This window comes from Botryllus schlosseri, chromosome 4, assembly GCF_051294905.1.
Source record: "Botryllus schlosseri isolate E-star chromosome 4, Bs_hap1, whole genome shotgun sequence".
In the NCBI taxonomy this organism is placed as follows: domain Eukaryota; kingdom Metazoa; phylum Chordata; class Ascidiacea; order Stolidobranchia; family Styelidae; genus Botryllus; species Botryllus schlosseri.
In genome coordinates this window covers 14,072,615-14,092,366 of record NC_137239.1, presented here as the reverse complement: position 1 = coordinate 14,092,366, position 19,752 = coordinate 14,072,615, and the positions used below count along the sequence as shown (strand labels likewise).

Sequence of the window (19,752 nt, the reverse complement as noted above, 5' to 3'; positions counted from 1 at the left end):
GCGCATATAGTCTATACATGAGCACAGAAGTGCTATCGTGACATTAAAAAGCAATTTTCAGCAGAGAGATAGTGAGCTTCATAAGTTATATGGAAACTAAATATACCAAAGAGCAGCGGTTCTCAAAGGGGGCCCGCAGATCCCTTGGGGGTACCAAGCACCAAGTAGGGGGTGCGACATGTACGTAGTGCGCTATTATACGCTATTTAATTACCTCGATACTACTTTGCAAATTTAACATAAAGATAAATATTATTGGTCGGATTGGTCGGCGAATAACATTTGGACCTTAAAATTGCACCACAACGGCAAAACCGTCGATATCAATATCTCCAGTCGCTGAATTGTCTCCCGCCCCTGAAATACACATATAAGTTGTGTTGAAAATCCTATGGGGGCCCAAAACCAGCCTTTGAGAGTGGGCTGACAAAGTTCATTTTCGATCCCGAATAGGTGGTATGAGAAACATTTCCTGACAGCTCAAGGGATACGGGCGGGCGCTAAAAAGTTTAAGAAACACTGCAAAGAGAGTGGTAGTGAAAATCGAAAATCTAGGGCCGCTTTACGGACGAGGTCGCGTAATTAGATAACTAACCGTAACCTACGGTGAGTTATCTATAGTGTAATTGCCAATGTTCAGTTCGCACGGTTTATGATTCCCAAATGGCGCTGTGTATCGCTTTCTCGGTTATCTGCTTTCTTTCGACTCTTTCTCTCTCCAGATTTTCCAAATATGCGGCATGATCTTTCGCGAGAGAAACTGTTTAAATACCAACATTGATGCGGTAGCCTACAGTAAGTGTAGCTTACAGGTGTCTAAAAAGTTGTAAAGTCACGATATCTAATTCTATAGTACACGATTAGTACGAATTACTGTTCAGTGAATATACGGACGAAACAATCACGATTTCTTCGATACTGCTTCATTACTTATGTACGATAACTCCAATTTGTGTTGTCCAGGAAACTACCAGCAGGGAACAGACTATACCAAAATTAATGTGCAATCTGTTAGCTTTAACTAATCCACCCCGACACTCTTCCAACCCACATGATAACAAGTGCCTATAGGAATTAATGCAAGGCCTAGTGGCTGGATGATTATGAAGACTAAAACATGAGTTTACCGGAACATAATTTGTTTCCGATGTTCGCTAGGGCAAGGACGAGCTTCGTCAAATTCCGACTAAGTTATTGTGACTTTTGAGTGGCTGGGATCACCACCGCGATACAGCAACGAGGTTGTCCAGTTCGATAAACCCGGCCTATACTATGTATTTTTACCACTGTTGGTTTCAAAGTTCAAATGATATTTGCCAATCATGAACCGATGGTGTAGGCCTATGTATGTAGGCTACTCTTGAACTGTTGGCGCAGTGTAACTTATCAGATTGCACGAACCTTTCAAGTCTTCGATTTCCTTTCTGCAATAAAAATGGGGTTACTAAACAATGTTTCGATCCGAGACTATACAAATTAGATTCGGAAACCATCAGTGGCGGCTCGTGACAATATCGGGTGGTGGGGCAAGGGCTGCAAGCGACTTTTAATCAAGATGACGTCACAATCGCGTTTTCCAACGTAAACAAGTAACTTAATGATGGTACGGTAACATGAAGTATGGTAACTGCGTAAACGGCGTACGGAAAAAAGATTCAACACGGTTCATGTTCGCACTAGGCCTGACTAATTATCTGCAGAAATGGAAATGACTATAACTCGAGAGTTAGCGTAAGCGTAATTGGAAAGGTCAACGAGTTCGGACAGATACGCAATTGTTATCTCATAACGATAACTCGAGCCTAACTGGAAAGGTCAACGAGTTCGGACTCATACGCACACACGCAATTGTTATCTCATAGATTGGGCCTGTCATATTGAATCCAAAACATCATTCTGAAGAACTAAGAATAGCAGCCTCGGAAATTCGGTCTCGGTACAGCATAGAAGATTTTGGCCTTGAAACTGGAGACTGTAACACGACACATACGGCTTTATTACTGTCTATAGGTCTGCTGCGAAATCGCCTTTGGAATATATATTACCGAATAAATACGTGGATGAAAGCCTTAAACTTAGTACACTGTTACATGACATCATCGAGAAGTGTCCTCATGGCCCTTTTCGGTATGGCACACTGTCAAAATTAATGCGAACAGACCAACACCGAATTTTGCGTAAAATTTACTGAGGAATAGGCTGATCAAGTGATCAGCTGTTAGCCGCCATCGAAAACTAAATAGCTATCGCGCTTGAGAGGGTTGTAAGCAAATGGCTTGACGGCCACAATTTCTTGGTGAAATTGACATTGGAGGATATAATATCAAAGTAAATATTTGAATGGAATCTGAGAATGATATCATCATCTCAGTTAACGTTACCGCAGATACAACGGCTTTTGCGTGATATCCGCAATGCGTTGAAGGCTAAAGTGTCAGATCGGAGCGCATCTCTACCATGCTCGACCTTGATAACGAAATTACTGCCCTAATCATTGAGTGTCAACCTTGAGACTTGGCATAGCGTTCGATATAAAAATCAAGACATACTGTATAACAGCTTATGACGGATCTAGGTAAGGAGCATCGTTAAAATCAATAGAGACCAATACCGGCTTTGCGTATAATCTGTTAGCGATAAATGAGAGTCAGCTCTCACTCGAATTAGGAAACGAAATTACCACTAGCACAGTTCAGTGACAAACTTTACACTTGGTACAGCGTTGGATACTAACGTTAAGACTTACCGTGCCAAATGTCATAACCGATCTCAGTATTGAACATCGTCAAAATCAATGGATACCAATACCAGCTTTTGAGTAAAATCTGTTTGCGATACATGAAGGATCAGCACACACTCGACTTCGGAAACGAAATTACTACCCTAAACTTTAAGTAAAAACCCTGAAACTTGGGGCAGTGTTAAATACCACCATCACGACATGACATACCAAGTTTCAAGAGTTTTCATGGTGTGAAACACCATCAAAATCGACCTATACCACCAAAGGTCGACTAAACGCATATGACGGTAACCGAGTTCAGCTATAGATACGATTGTTACATCACACCTTAAGGGCACAGAGCTAATTTGCCCCGGTTGCTCGGTCATTTTATGAATAGGAGAGAGTAAATTACCGTTTCTTTATTGTGCGCGGCTTTGAGAGAATAGACAGTGAAAGCTTGTTATGAGCGCTACCGGGGCATGCCGCGGCTAGGCATTCGCAAAGCAAAAACACAGAAGAGAATTCGATTTTCGTAGAGACTTCGCTATATATGGGCATTTACAAGCGGAAGGACAAGAAGAATACGATTTTCGCTGTGGTTTCGGTATATATAGATTGGTGTGCGTCTATTAATGGTAAAGAATTGTTATTGAAGAGAATTTTAGGTGGGACAATGCCCCAGTTGCCCTATAGGACGAGCCGCCACTGGAAACCATGCATATTGGAAATGATGTTATCGCTATATGGCACTAACTAGAATCGATTACCAAATCCAGCTTCGTCAAATTGTTTTCGTTGATAAAGCAATTCGTTAGGAATTCTGCGAACTATTGGTAGTTCGTAGTTTGTTGCATTCCTGCAAGTGACGCAGGCCAACATATTGTAAAAGCGGTGTGCAGTAGCCTATTACATCCAGTATTCCACCCATTCCCTATGTATTTTATGTGGGTTCACGCAGGACTTCTCAAACTGTGGTTAGCGATAGCGATCACAGGTCAAATAGCAATTAAATTACTTTGATATCAACTTACTGTCTCATCACTCTCAGGGAATGATTTTCATCATTGGCTCGTAGTATCCTCTCCACCTGTTCCTCTTCGTCGCATACCGACTCTAGCAACAGAAGGATTTCTTCGAGATCCTTAAATTCATCCAACAGCCTGCCGAGATCCCCGGCGAGTATGTTGAGGGTTTCTGCCACCGTGTGAAGGGTGATGAGGTGATCAAAGAATTGGTCGCACTTGCTGCTCAATTTCGAATATTTACTATCCAACGCTTCCAAAACGGTTTGCAATCGCTGAAAAGTGGACAATGTAAGACTGTATAAAGTGCATATTCTCTACCGCTCATGTAGCCTATACAAGACAAAAGTTGCTCTCAACATTTGTGACCCCGCGACACCCTCTGAAAGGGGTGTTTGTGGCACCCTATAATTGATTCTTATGGCGGTGACTAAAAAAAGGTTCATCAACTAGGGCGATTTTTTTCGACGAGTCAAAAAAAGTCAAAATTAAGTCAAAATTGTAGCGTTATGTCAAAAAATGTCAAAATGTTCTACTAAGTTAAACTTTTTTGCAACCTACATTTCGTTTGCATCGTAGATTTTGCACTGTCGGTGAACTTATCGTCTCACATTTTACAGCTTGTAGCCTACTTTATAGGCCTACCGTTGTAGACGGCCCATTGTCTGCTCATTGTGAATCATAAACATTCAAATGAAAAAAAAATAGGTTGACATGGTGTTATGCTCAACGTACCGCAATATCCCAACTGAAGCAAGACTGCGTGGGCATTGCATGGTTCTGATATTAAGATGCACATGATGTAAAATTGTGATGTAGACACCATTGCCTGAATGAGGCAACACGGTTTGCCACCAGCAGTGAGCGCACAACTTCAGTGTTGTCTTTCTCCATTCTTGGCAAGCTACTTAGTAAGGATAGACACTTTCTACCCGATAATGTATGAAAGTATCTTTCGTTGAGCTACAATTTTTTTAAAATTATTTCCACCATAATGCGTAATGTAACTACTGGAATTCTTCATAGGACCAGATTTCGTAAAAATAAAGTTTTTTTCATGACAAAATTTGTCAGTTGTTGAGGCAAAAAAGTTGTTTTTCGGCCAAACATACTTCGTAAGGACAGACAATTCCAACTATAATTGAAGATAAGTAGTACAATTCTAACATTACGTGGCAAAACACCTAATTTGCGTACGTTAGGTCAAATTTGGTAAAAATTAAGACTTTTAAGATTAAAAAATGTCAAAATTTTGATTTTTAGGTCAAAATCTTCCGTTTTTTAGGTAAATAAAAATGGATTTAGTCATCACTTTCGGCCAAGCTTCAATATCACCTCGTCAATGCTGGTGATGACAACCGTCAAAATATTGTAGTGAAAAGTGCTATGACGTCAGTTGAGGGCACTTTTTATAGTCACCATTAGCTTCCGAAATCTCCCACCCAGGGTACTCGTAGTGCTAGGGTACCACGAGCAAATTTTCAATTTGAGAGGGTGCAGCAATGTCAAAAGGATCCAGAACCATTGCGTTATGTCTATAAACATGTTTGCCATCGACGTGGATCAAAATCTAAGGTTAGATAAAAACTCTGAGTAATCTAACCGATGAATTTATTCATTTTTAAACAGATTACTAAAGAAGTCTTTACAGCATTTTCTCGAGTCCCAAACCTTTTCACGGCCTTTTTCGTAAGCTTTGCACAGCCCTATCACGTCCTCAATGCCCAAAATAACACAAACTATGGAGACAAGTCAAAAATAAGGACCGTATGGTAGCATTGTCTAAATCTCAACGGTCGAATTAAGTCCGCTACTTTGAGATTTTCTTGCGACACATATTTCACGTCGCCTCAATTGAGGTAGCTGCCAGTAGGGGAAACCGGGGACAAATGTAACACGTGGCAAATGTAACAATCGACCTCACCGCTAGTAGGATGAAGAAATTGCCTTCATATTTTAAGTGCACATGCGGCAGTTATGTCTTCTAATATACCTGAAGTTACGTTGAGCTACGACGCGAAACCCCGGAATAATTTTAAAAAAACGAAATTTTGGACCCTTGAGTAAATATTTTCTGATCTGGAATAATTTGTTCTGAAGAATAAAACCTCAAGTAGTTACAATGAAATATATGTAGCTGGAACAATGTTACAATAGTCTACCGTGATGATAGGGAAACTAGGACTCGCGTCGCCCGAAGGCACCATCCTGAGACATTAATCATGGGCGAGCGTGTCAGGGGCAATTGTAACACTCTGTTACTTTTGCCCCGTTACAATATATTTTCAATGCTGAATATATATGTGTTCATACGTGGGTATAACCAGCTATCTACTGCAGATGAATCTTGCAACAGCCAGGAGTTAAATACCAGAACAGACTCTACCTGCTCATACCAATTCTACCATGATACTCTGTCGGAACGGCCATACAGAAGTCGTGATGTGAATCTGAGGGTCTGGTTTTTTCCGTGATTCTACTCGTGTTGATCGACTTTTGTTGTGTCGACCCTCAATGGTCACTATATTATAAGGACTTGCCCATGACTGAATCCTCATCTCTTGACTTTGAGCATGGACCACTTAGATTTTGCCATCTGGTGTGAACAATTTATTTTAATTTTGTACGGAACAGAAGAATACCATTAGCTTTGATGCCACACAATGCTGTGTCCTCGCTTTGCTACACTATCATCGGCCCATTCAATAAAGATATTTTAGCTCGGTTTCGCACCTTCGCAGATGACCGAATGTCCAACCCATTATGCACGCTGAATTATAGCACCTTGTCAGAAGAGGCCGCGAATATGTGTAGTAGGGCTCTTCAAAAATGACTTTTTTTCTCAAATCGTACTGGCTACTTGATAAAATTGTTAGGTTACCTAATTTAAGCCTACACACAAAATTTGGTTCATTCCAGCCAGTAACCGCTTTGCTACAGGAGAAGTAAGTTTCCATTTATTATATAGAAATAACTGATAAAAAATTTGAAAATTTTCTGTTCACCCCATGAAAGTGTTAGGCTGTCTATAGAAACGATGCTCACCAAATTTGGTTTAATTCCAACCAGTGGAAGCGGAGTTATTGCCGTCGAAAAATTTGGATTTGAATAAAATAGTATTTACGGTGAGCACAACTATAATAAATAAACAAAGAATCGGTCACCGTAAATACTATTTTATATGTTCGAAAATACAAAAACTGTTACAATTGTCCCCGGTCTCCCTTACATATGATCCCAAGATTCCACTTTTATGTTGGTTGGTTGTTTCCCAAACTGTAAATAGGAATACTTCTTTCATTAATAGCCTCTCAAAGCTACCAAGAAATTGGATGTCCGCCATCTTTGTTAACTGTCGACGGCAACCCTATAATTATAAGCTCATTTTCTGGCGGCACCGCCGAGCAGTCTGATCGGAACCCCGGTTGAGAACCATTGCAATACGGTAGAGGTCCAGGGCCTATAGGTCTACGATAATAATTCCTAGTATATTGTCGTAGGACTCGATAAATTCCAAGTATTATTAACAGGTTTGCCATGCCTCCTTAAAAGATATAGCCTCCGTTTTGAAGGACATATAAAACTATAAAACTGCATAGTCCTCATTTTAAAGTTTTTCCTGATTTTGATCAAAGTCTATATTCAAGCCTACTATTCTCAATTAATGCTCAATTGTTCATCATAGGCCACAAGTGCTACGCAGACACTAAGACAATCAATATACCTAAGCTGGCGATGGGGCAGTGAATATTGCTGGTCGCAGTGTGATGACTGTTGATACTGTTCAACACCATAATCCTATCAAAGTTACAATACGGAATTAGTTTCTGGGGAGCTGCCAGCAAGAATACGATTGATCCACTCCCAAAAACTACAACATAGGATCATCCGTATTATTGCCAAATCCTCACGGGGGGCTGAACTTGCAACTGATAAATCGCCACTCAAAGGATTTGGTGTTCTAAATACAGAAGACATGAGGAAGCTAGAAATTGCCAAGTTTATGTATCAGTTCCATTGCGGTCACTGTCCCTCGAATTTTAATGACTACTTGACCTCGGAGTCAAAAGCGCACAAGTAAGGCACATGCACGATTGCACGTGTGCGTCAACGAAGAACAACTACCATACGATCAGGAAGAAATACAAAAAAACGCATCGCTCTATCAAGTATGCCGGAACCCATTCGTGGAACAGCACCTCGGCGGCTATCCGACCTTCGTCGAGCATGTCCGCATTCAAGTCGAAATATACAAGCGATTTCTTCTAGCCTACAGGATTAACCACGACCTAACATATCGATTTCGCCTTCCGCCACATGCCACCTCATTTTTCGCTTGCCTTTTATGTTATCTGCTTTATTTAGTGTGCAATGTGAAAGCTTCTTCTCTACTTCGCCTAGGCCAAGGTTGGTGTCTTATTTCAGAGGTTATAAGCTACTCCAAAAGTCGTTTTGACACCTTCCTAATTCCTATCTCTTTTCCTTGTATCGCAGTCTTGTGGTATTTTAAAATGATGAAAATAATAATGAACCGATACTGACCTTTCCTCTCTGCGGCTGCCAAAATTTATCCTGACGACTACTTCCATTCATAACCACCTAGAGGCCTATACCCAGAATTTTCGGCTTTCCTTAGTTTTGGATCCATATTGGTGGCAACCCTGATTACACCTACGCTACAATTTAAGGGTTGACGTAAAAAGACCGTCCGAACACTTTTACTGGTATGATGAACGATCGTTCACCTGTAGGGTGAGGTTCGTGGGCTGTCAGCTAATTGGTAATTTCGATAGCCCCATCTGCTCATTAGTCTACATATCGCATTGTACATTTTTGTGTTGTGACTAAATCTGTCGCTAGTTGCATTTTCGGACGAACCGTTAAAAGGTGACGCAAAACAAACACTGAAAAATAATATGAATGCAACAAAGCATAGAATTCGGTGTCTGGACAGCGACATAAATATACTAACCTTCACAGCACGGGCAGAATCATGTCCCTCTTTGCGTATTTCCGCCCACGACTGTTGAAATCTACATGAATCATAGCATCAAGATTGTCCTGCAGTTCATTGAGAAGTCTTTGATCACAATCAAACACATGGAAGTTTATTTGATTTTGGATTTCCCTTCACGCAAAACTGGTAGGCTTTGAAGCTTCGGCAAATATGCAGCTGTACTGTACACAAGTATCTGGTCCGTGTTGTATAGTAATCTGATTGACCATGTGAGATCTCGAAATTATATTGCGGTCGCATCTTCGAATGCAAGGATAGGTCGTAAATCAAATTGTATATGTATACGGAATCACGTGACGGTCAGTTTACAGCTGGGCTGCACACAATCGCTCGAGTACTTGAATATGAATCAAATATAGTGAGAGATGATTTTTCGAGCACTGAAATAGGATCTCATTGCCAATAAGAGTGAATTGAAAAACGGGAATAACAGTGTCGATACTATTACCAAAGTGGTATTGGCAATAAACGAGACACGCAGAAAACGTTTACGACAATATGACTTCTGGCTTGATATCATAAGACTTGCCCGACACTCTCTGGAATACTCTGACTTGCGCGGGTAATACTCTCGCAGGGTAGAGGAAGGGGAAGAGCTGATGGGCCGTAACTACCGCACCCAATGTTATTTTAGAATACGAATAATTCACAAAAATCAATCTAACTGCATCCGCAATGGTGAAATAAGGGTAGGCTATATTCCAAGCAGACTGCAGCGTTGGGTTGCTTTAGTGTAGGGTAGCGCAACTTGCGGGACCGTTAGCCACAGGAATTTCGGGACCGACTCTTTCAGCGCCGGGACACAAGACATGAGGCTTTGAACAACATTTAACTGGGCAAAGTGCGCCGACAAAAATCGGCGACGATGAAACCTTGGTCCAAAAACGAAACCACGATATTGATATGTGCGGTCGTCGAAATGGTTGGTTACACTTACAAATAGTTTCGTCCTTGTAATGCGAGCCACACATAGTAGGCCTACAAACAGGGCCGCAACAGCACTTCGTCAGCCCCCCCCCAAAAAAACGTTGGATATAACTCGAACTTCTGGGGGTTTCGCTGACCCTGTTTAACGCTACTTATCTTCCACATTGGGTGTCAGTTTGGTGAGTCAGCTTCTTTCGCCTAAACGCGCGAGAAATTTCTATAATTCATGACTGAATCGGTCAATATGATCGGGAATTGCATAGCCTATTTATTGCTATCAATTTTTACCCTCTCTCTGCTCACGTAATCTGATTTACCGGTAGAGCTGAGTGAGGTGTGTTTGAAAAGGTAGGACACCTCAATGTAATCCCCGGGTGTATACCAGTTGGCAACAACAAAACAGCACTTTGGTTGTTTGCTTTGGGGTAATCATGGTGATTGTCGACTGCTATGGTCATTTATATCGGGCCGATATTCTTCTTATTTTCCGTAACTGCCAACTTAGCACGGCCCCCCTCTAGGCTTTTGTAAGACATCGATGACGCGGATGAGGTGGCGAGGAGGTCAGCACTCCGTCTTGGGCTCCCTTAGGGTTATTAACCGTCCCCCATCAAGTTGTTCGCTTTTGCCACGAATTATAGGTGTAGGGGAGACCGGGGACAAATGTAACAATCGACCTCAGCGCTAGTAGGGTATGGATATTTTGAGTGCGGATCCGGTAGTTATGTCTCCTACCATATCTGAAGTTACGTTGAGGACGTGAAACCCCAGAACAATTTGAAAAAAACTAAATTTTTTACCCTTGAGTAAATATTTTTTGGTCTGCAATAATTTGTTCAGAAGAAGAATAGCTCAAGTGCTTACAACGTAATAAATGTAGCTGGAACAATGTTACCACAGTCTACTCTGGTGATAGGAAAACTAGGACTTGTGTCGCCTGAAGGTACCGGACTGAGACACTAATCATGACCGAGCGTGTCAGGGATAATTGTAACACCCCGTTACTTTTTCCCCGTTACAATATCTTTTCAAGGCTGAACATCTTTGCTCATATGTTGGTATAACCCAGTGGTTCTCAACCGGGGGTCCGCGAGACCTCTAAATTTACAAAATGATTGATAACCTAATTTTCACTTCGTTTTTAAATTAGAGAAAGCATAAGGCAGTTTTCCTCCACAACTGGTAAAACCTCGATCATTACTCGCATCATCAGAATAATCTTCTGACATGAAATATCTTACTATGAACATTCATTTTTATTGCCAAATCGCCAATACTGATACAAACATATTGCTGTTTAGAGACGTTTTGTTGGGCATTGTGGAAAAAAATAAAAATAGGGAGATAGTAATGTCAACCAGGTTGACTTCGTAAATGTTTGAGATTTATTTTTGATTTAAAGTTGTCGGTGTCATCAAATTAGTGAACAGTAGTGTGAAATAAAAACTCCTGAAGTAGTTTTCCTATATTTTTTCCAAAAAAGAGATTGAAACCTCGCCACGAAATCCATTTATCCTGTGATATACATAACCACTTGCAGTGACTTAAAAAGCCCAGAAATGACAGTGGGTCGAGCTGAAATTTTACGGCAAAAGAACTGATGAAAGCCTGGAAGATAAATAGACTTTGAGAGTGTAAAAGAAAAATTGACCATGAAGAAAGACATCGAACTGCGTGAAATATATCCTGTCGTGGAGCACAAAGCCCTAAAATAGGCTATAAGCACCAACGTCGTGTGTTGTAATAATAATAATATTACTAACATAATTACTGTTCCAGAATAACTTCAAGATGAAATGCTAGATCAAAATGAGTAAGCTGGACGCAGGGTTGTAATGACTCGAGTCATGACTCGACTCGAGTCAGACTCGAGTCACGTTTTTTTTGTGACTCGACTTGACTCGAGTCATTTTCTTGAAATGGGAAAATGACTCGACTCGACTCGAGTCAATATTTGGATTGACTCGACTTGTACTCGAGTCATTACGCATGACTCGACCCAAGTCAATGACTCGGCTTATTTTATATGACTTGAAGATGAATAAATTTGCGAATCGTAATGGCTAGTTCAACACATCTGACGAATTCTGCCGACATCGCTATTTGTCACCACTGCTTTCGTTGCACTCGTCTGATATCAGATATGCCGCCGCAAAAACAACAGACAATGGTACCATAGTGTCCTATATGGTGTCGACACAACCAAATCTCAAGCCTCAGAAATTGATTCACGTCACAATTTCGATTTGGCTACAGGCAATTTGAAGGTCATTTTTGACTGGCTTGGCGAGCATTAAATTTGGTAAGACGGGTATCAATCGAAAGCTGACTCTGCACTGATTACGAAAATATAAATGTTATTCCGCTCGTGGCCCTGGAACCCCCACAATCAGCCTCGAATTTTTCATTGTTATGGAGATCGGCATTGGGAAGCAATAATGCTGTCTGGCTCTTTTGCTCTTGAGCTACTCTCTCGTTTCGCCAGACAGCATTGTTGCGTCCCAATGCCAATCAGGGTAGTACCTACTACCAACCCTGCTCTCCCTCTCACTCTACAACCATGCAATTAGGCACACTATCACTGTCAATTACTTCCGCGCATTAGTGGAAGCATTGAAAAATTCTATTTTGAAGCGTTTTGCAGGAGTGTTTGTAAATGTGAACATGATCACAACTGATGAGTCTTTGGATTGGCCTATCGGTAATCCCAAACCGTTTGGTGAAACCATCTTCTTCACATGCGTGTTCGATCCGAAATTTGCTTTCCATTAGCTTATGGATCTAAGTTGCTCAGAACAATCCCGAATTGCACTGCGGCAGAAAATAATCGAGTTGATGATGACTGAGCCTGACGCTCATTCATGCAGGATCACCAGCCAAGGTACAAAATCATCTGACGAAGAGGTACTAGATCCTCCGCAATCAAAGTATTTAAGACTTTTCAATTATACAAGCAAACAATCGAAGCAAAGTTCAATTAGAGCCAACGCAATCACTCAGATAGTCAAGTACTTGGAAGAGACTGATAAGCTCATAAAGCGATGATTCTTTGCATTTTTGGGCGACTCGAAAGAATGAGTATCATATGCTTTTCAGTGTGGTTCAAAAATGCTTATCAATTCCTGCATCTAGTGCACCAGTGGAACGTGTATTCAGTAGAGGTGGATTTATTCTAAGGCCATGCCGCTCTAATATATCTGAGGATCTCATTTCCACTTTGGTATTTTAAAGTGTAACTCATCATTGATGTGATCTGCTGTCTGTGAAAACACACAATACCCGCTGTCTATTTGAGGTTTTGTTAGGTATGTGCATTGTGCACGTGAGTAATAATGAATGGCTAATGCTGCGTGATGTTTGTAGAATAGGACTGTTCAAAAGTAACTTCTTTTTTATTTTACTCAGTGGCTACTTGATGAAATTGTTACGTTGCATAAAAAGAACATTGAATCTGGCTCAATTTTGAAAAGTAGAATCAATGATATGATAGGAGAAAATTTTGGATTTGAAAATAAATGAAGTATACACAATGTAACAATATCATGAGATAGCCGGTAAAATTCGAAAATCTCTATTTGTAATTAATCTAAAATTTTCTTTCATAGCATTGCTTTGTTCTACTGGTTGGAATTGAGCCAAATTTGATTTTTTAGACAATCTAAGAATTTTAAGAAGTAGCCGGAAAACTTGAAAAAATGTTTTTGAACAGCCCCATTGTACAATTATTTCTCCAATGCTGTAACTGCGATGTAGTCTGTAATGCAATTGGGAAAACCTTAAGTAATAACAAAAGGTATCTGTTTTTTGTCACTGCACAGTGCACAATGCACATAGCTGCATGCACGCTTTTACAGCATGCTGGCTTGGTGTAAATACCTCTACATAAACACGCATCTGTTGATTCTCTATCAGCTGGTATCTTGACGTGAACTCGTTGGTTCTCTATCAGCAATTTATGAGCTATCGTCGATGTGCTTATCATAAAAACTGAATGCTTGAATTGGTGATGTATCAGACTGACAAGACAGATATTTGATTTTACGTTCTAACTTAGTGAAGTTCTGTAGTATCGGTAATTGAGGCCAGGACCTGTCCGTTAACTGCATAAATAAACACGTGTCAAAACTATGATAGGGACAAAATGAGCATGTTTGGCAAGCTAGGATTTCGATATCACCCAAGCAGGAGAGAAAACATGATCTGAACATGACTTCAATACTGTGACTTGGACTCGACTCGAGTCATAACACCATGACTCGGACTTGACCCTTTGAACGGTGACTTGGACTCGGACTCGAGTCGGTGATGAATTGAAAATGACTCGACTTGACTCGAGTCAAAACCACAAAAGTAAGATTGACTCGTGACTCGGAACCATGCGACTTGGTTACAACCCTGCCTGGACGTGATATGTTCATTAAAAATATGTTTCTTCATCATGGTGCGATAAATGTTGCGAGCACACCAAGTGTCGTCTGAAGCGTTACTGGTTAATACATTAGCCTCCATCCATCTTTGTGGAAAGGGATTCTCGGCACTCGTTCATATCACCACTTACTTCAAGAAATATCGCTGCAAAATTAGCTAAATAATAAAAGTCTACCCAATCTACATAAATAGTATGGTGTTATTTTCAAGAAGAGTCATTTTAATTGCTGTTTATCACAAGCCTACAGTTTATATTTGCACAAGACAGATGACGGTCGCACCATAATTGTGCCAAATTTGAACTAAAACTTTAGGGGGTCCGCGAAGGTCCGGTACGGTGAAAAGGGGTCCGCGAAGCCAAAAAGGTTGAGAACCACTGGTATAACCATTGATCTTCTGCAGACGAATCCTGCAACAGCCGGAATTTCAATACTAGAACAGATACTACCTTGCCATACAATTTCTAACATGATCATTTGTACGGACGGCCATGCAGAAGTGGTGATGTGAATCTTAGGTTTCGGCGTTTCTGTGATTCTACCACCCATTCTCATGTTGATCGACCTTCAATGGTCACTTGGAGAACTTCCCTATGACAGAATTGTCACCGCTGACTTTGAGCATGACCCACTTAAATTTTGTAATTTGGTGAGAACAATTCATTTTCATTTTGTACAGAACAGAGGAATGCCATTAGCTTTGACGCGTTTTGCTACACCAGCATCGACCCATTCAACCAAGATATTTTAGCCAGGTCGGTTTCGCACCTTCGCAGGTGACCGAATGTCCAACCCAGTATGCACGCTGAACAACAGCAGCTTGGTAGAAGAGTCCGCATCCGCATTTGAGTAGGGAGATGATGGAATGAATGTCTATGTTGTACACTTTGAGCTCATGAAGAAGGCACGAAGGGTGATACTGTATTCAGATGCAAAAAATGCGATGGGCGTAGCCTCGGAGCGTTATAACTTCTGTTTCTTTAGTTTAATGCAATATTACAATTAGTGCTCCCGTTTTCGTTGTTCATCTCGTTTATTTTTAGGTATAAATAACATTGTTATAATTGCCCCGCATCGTTGGTATAATCGCCCCTGGGTACGGGGCGATAGTAACATTTGAGCGGCGATTTTCGCGATCCAGAATTACCATGTTAGATTGTTGATTGAGTTCCATTTTAGTTTTTATATCAACTATCGAGTTGTTGGCTTCTTCATCTAAAACTTTGGAAATGAATTTTCCAAAAGAAACACACGTAGGCTAATGTTAGAAAATCCAAAAATTGACTTCGTTACATGATGTTATTTCGTGACCTCCTGTTTGCTATATTAAAATATATAGAATCGCCCAAGTACTAAACTAAAAGATCACACGATTTCAAATTGGTATTGCTTCACTGCCATATATTTTTTCCCTGCGGGATGGTATTTGTCCTGTGAGGTTCAGATTACCAAGACAGGAACATTCGGCGCCAGTCATTTAGGCGCATGTATGGACAATTGAATCTATGTGAATTTTGTAGGGGAGATGTGGTACCGATGGATCAAACATTGGAAAATATTCGCTGGCCCCAAAATGTTCAGCCGAAAACAGCAGATCTTTTGCTGGCTCAGCACTTTGATACAAGCTCTACCTATCGCGCACATATACATGAATATCCGTCTTTTCAAAAAATATTTATGGACGTTTAAAATTTGTTGCTCGAACGTGTCATCGGTCCCCACCCGGTGGGTCCAATGGCACACGACCCGGGGACCTATGACACATATAGCCTAAAAAACTCAGATGTGACAACTTTTCTTGCTCATTATTATAATCTAAGCTACAGCAAGCCAAAGAAGAATTTTCGGTCGCAACCGTCAAAAAATAGATTAAATATTGACTCAAATGTTGTCATAAAATCACGTTTCGATTTACGCTCGGACTTATAAATTTGAGGGTACATACATATTGCCCGAAAATCGACAGTGTGACTTCCAAAGACCTCGTTATAGCGATAAAACATCATATTCAATTATTAAATAAAGATTTTCCGTACGTAGTCATGTTTCATTTGTTTCATGATTAGTATGCTTGATTATTTTGCTTGATTTGGCTATTGTATCATCGGTCCCCACCCTAATAATTTTGTACATGAATCGAAAAAAATTCCACTCAAGGAAAGAACTGGAAAAAGTAATAGGTGCCATTATATAGCCTGATACAAGCCCTACACTTCACAATGAAAATGATTGCTGGTTTGTTCGTGTTGAAGGTTACAAAGAAAAATGTATATGTCGATCTAAATTTAGTTTACACCCCCCAAAACAAAAAACATCTGTGAGAGACCCCATAGTTCGCGCACGTCGAATTTTTTTGTATGTGAGGAAAGATGTTGCCAGCATGCAATTGTAGAAAAATGCACGGAGTGTAATCATGGAATTATCATAGAGAATTTTCAAAGTATTTTCGGTCCCAGTGATCCATCGGTACCACATCTCCCCTATATATAACGAAGTTTTCGGTCAGAAGAAGGGCATTCCTTTTCGGCCAAGGTTTTCTTGCTGCCGATCGTTCTGGCACACTTCTTGGAATCGCATGTTACCAGGCCTAAAACTTTATACGTACTGATGCGCCGTGGCGCGGAACGGCCAACGCCGATGTGCCTATTTCTATAAATCTTGCGCATATTTTCTTGGGGAAGAGTAAAGATGTTTGGAAACTTGAAATCGCTCGCTGCGCGAAAAAAAATATGAAAAAGTTGCATAAATTTTCAAAAAATACGCTATAAATTATGCTAATCCACGAAATAATTTTGGGCCCATTTCGAGCTCGCCCCCCCGCCCAATTGGGGGGTTTGGGCTGTGGAAGTTACGGCCCTGCCCACAAATGTGACCCAATTTGAAATGGCGTGCGTCTACACCAGTGATTCTCAACCGGTGTGCCGCGGCACACTAGTGTGCCAATTGGACTGCTCAGGTGTGCCGCGAGCAAATGTGGTAAATTATGTCGAAGTTTAACAAAAATCCCAATTTTTAGTGTGTCATTGTTGGTTTTTCTATTGAATTTACCCGATCAAGACACGCGATGCACAATCCGATGCAGTAAACAGATATAAGGATGCCGAGGCGACCGTAGTCACGGTATCTCAATCTAGTATTTCAATCTGGCATCCCATTAGGTCATGGATTGGGTCTTTCTCTGGGCTTTTTATTGTAAAGACGCTCTGAGCACAGCAACGTATAGGGGCGGATAATCTAATAAATCTGCAACGCTTTGTATCTTACTACTGCACTGCCATGAATCAAACTGGGACCTCCACCGTCAATGGGTGTGATATGCTAGTTTCCCACATAGTAGCATCAGTAGCATTTAGGACGGTGATAACTAAACTCTGGTAATTGGATATTATAGATTACTAACCTACGACGACCTACGACGTAACTTAGTATTACTGATATTGAGGTGTGGCCGAAGTGACTCCCATCAGAACCGTAGGCAGAACAGGGACATGACGCAGGTTGATTACCTTTTATGTTTCTATTTGTAGTCGTATTCTTGCCATGACTTCGTCATCGATTATCATTTTACACCATGCCGATATTACATATTTTGATTCCTGAGATGCCAACTTATAGCACGGCTCACTTTTTGTAAGACACTTTGCAGATCGGAGGACGAGCAGGAGCCTACATAAACCTCCAACACCTAGGAAGGCATTCTCACCATCGAGAAAGTAACTCATATGAAAGTGATGTTCACGTTTAAAAATTAGAATTTCCAACATAGCCATTCACATAAGTAAAGTTTATCAAATTATATCAGTTACAAATTTCCCCGCCGCTGAGGTTTATTATTCCGGTTTGTTGGAATTACAGGTGAACTGCGGGTGGCGGCCAGTAAGATTATTGAGGTATACTATCCTCACATGTGCTATTACACGATCTGCGTGGAATTGCGTTTGGCATCCATGTATATTGTATAAACACCTCTGTATTTGTTAGTGGCGATCGTGATGGACTCTTCGATGCGATGGTTAATAACATCGACAATGCGGTAGTGGGCAGACTTTTATTGTCAAGTCAATCTTATGAAATTAAGTTGAACCTAAAGTTTAAACGAGATCTCAGCAGGCCAGTTATGTGGTAACAGAGGTAATAGCTGATAATTCAAAACCTCACACGTAAACGGAGAAAGCTCTTCTTCCGGCCCGCAATAAAATTGTAAAAAAAATGTTTGGGAAGATTTGAAAACGATTCCCATGTCAAATGATACCATTCGTAGATGCATTTGTGAGATGTCCGCAGAGATAAAAGAAAACTCAAGCAGAGAAACGCCTACTTGAGTGCTCCGAAAAGGTAGCAGTACTTCGTCAGTGACCACCTCTGTAAAACGATGGTTGCTGCTATACGCATTCTGGTAGTTTGCCTGTGTCATAAGCCAAAAGAGTTCGGAACCACTATGCTAGTGTGCCGCAAACTATTTTCAATTTTCAAAGTGTGCCGCGAGGTCAAAAAGGTTGAGAACCACTGGTCTACACCTTCACCATTTCATATATAGGCTACCCGTCGAAACATAGACATAGCATCCTAACTCTTAACATTAAATATGCTGTGCGATGCACGGGATGCCAAAAAAGCTCATATTTGAGTCCCAGTGTAAATAGTTTAGGAATCACCGGCACTGCCGTATAATATAATCCATCTGTAAGGCTCATGTACACGCCTATTTCAGGGCCAAGCTTTCGTCATCGTTATTAAAGCTACTTCATTCCCTATATTGTCGCAATCTCGAAATGTCATGCAGCCAATCAACGGCGCCACTGAAATTACAAATCAACGAACATTCACTTATCGACTGGACTAGATTGTTTGGAGACTCATTTAATGATTAAATAGAATACCCATCATTTTGATTGCTGAAATTTCATAATCAAATCAACTCAATTTTGATTTAAATGCTGAATTGACATAATTGATGTCGATAGTTTCATCGCTCGAGAAGGCGATTAGTGTCAAAACGGAATCATCCCAGGCTCACTTTTCCAGAATATCAAATCCCGCGTAGTCGCTAATATCCAATGAAACCATTTCATCCACCGGCTCCCGCACAAGACTTTATTTCACCAGCTTTCAGTAGGATAAGCAGGTAGATAAAACAAAAAGAATGAAATCTGTAGTAGACAAACGAGTGCCTGAGACTAGTATATACCCGGTTCGCAATATGCTAGTACCAATCTGTTTTAAGCAACGGACACAGTATATGCGTATTGCGTAGTATAGCCTACATCACATTCAACCAATGTTCCCTGTAAGCTGCGCGCGTGCGCAATAGCGCGCAGTGCTGAAACAATATCTGTGCACAGAATCTCTAGGCTGCGCAGTGCGCACACAAAATCCGTAGTGATGACCTTTTTTATCGTCGTTACGCACTGTTGCGCAAGGGACCACGCAGTGAGTCGGTGAGTGCGCGCAGACTCAGCATTAGAGGAAACATTGCATACAACCATGGCGAGAAAGAATGTATTGATGAGGGTTCGGTCAACAACTGTATCGTCGTTAAGAATGACTATAAATAAAGTCCGATCATTATAACATATCTGACGCTATCTCACTGATCATGACGCACAAACAAGCGAATGCAAGTCATGAATAACG

General features: G+C 40.8%; 1 protein-coding gene across 1 annotated transcript; it reads right to left on the bottom strand.

Moving 5' to 3' along the window:
- Positions 1 to 269: 269 nt before the first annotated feature.
- Positions 270 to 19,270, bottom strand: LOC145437091 (dysbindin-like). Its single transcript, XM_080314263.1, has 5 exons — positions 19,136 to 19,270; positions 8,720 to 8,780; positions 3,757 to 4,022; positions 1,402 to 1,424; positions 270 to 760 (listed from the first exon to the last, which is right to left on the bottom strand). The coding sequence occupies exons 1-5, from the start codon at positions 19,183 to 19,185 to the stop codon at positions 651 to 653; spliced, it is 510 nt and encodes a 169-aa protein (XP_080170389.1). The 5' UTR covers positions 19,186 to 19,270; the 3' UTR covers positions 270 to 650.
- Positions 19,271 to 19,752: the final 482 nt, after the last annotated feature.

Coding starts and splice junctions, on each gene's coding strand:
- LOC145437091 (XM_080314263.1), bottom strand. CDS start 19,185: ATGGTTTCATTGGATATTAGCGACTACGCGGGATTTGATATTCTGGAA. Junction 4,023..8,719: donor ATTCTGCCCGTGCTGTGAAG/GTTAGTATATTT, acceptor TCCACTTTTCAG/CGATTGCAAACCGTTTTGGA. Junction 1,425..3,756: donor TCCCTGAGAGTGATGAGACA/GTAAGTTGATAT, acceptor TTTTTATTGCAG/AAAGGAAATCGAAGACTTGA.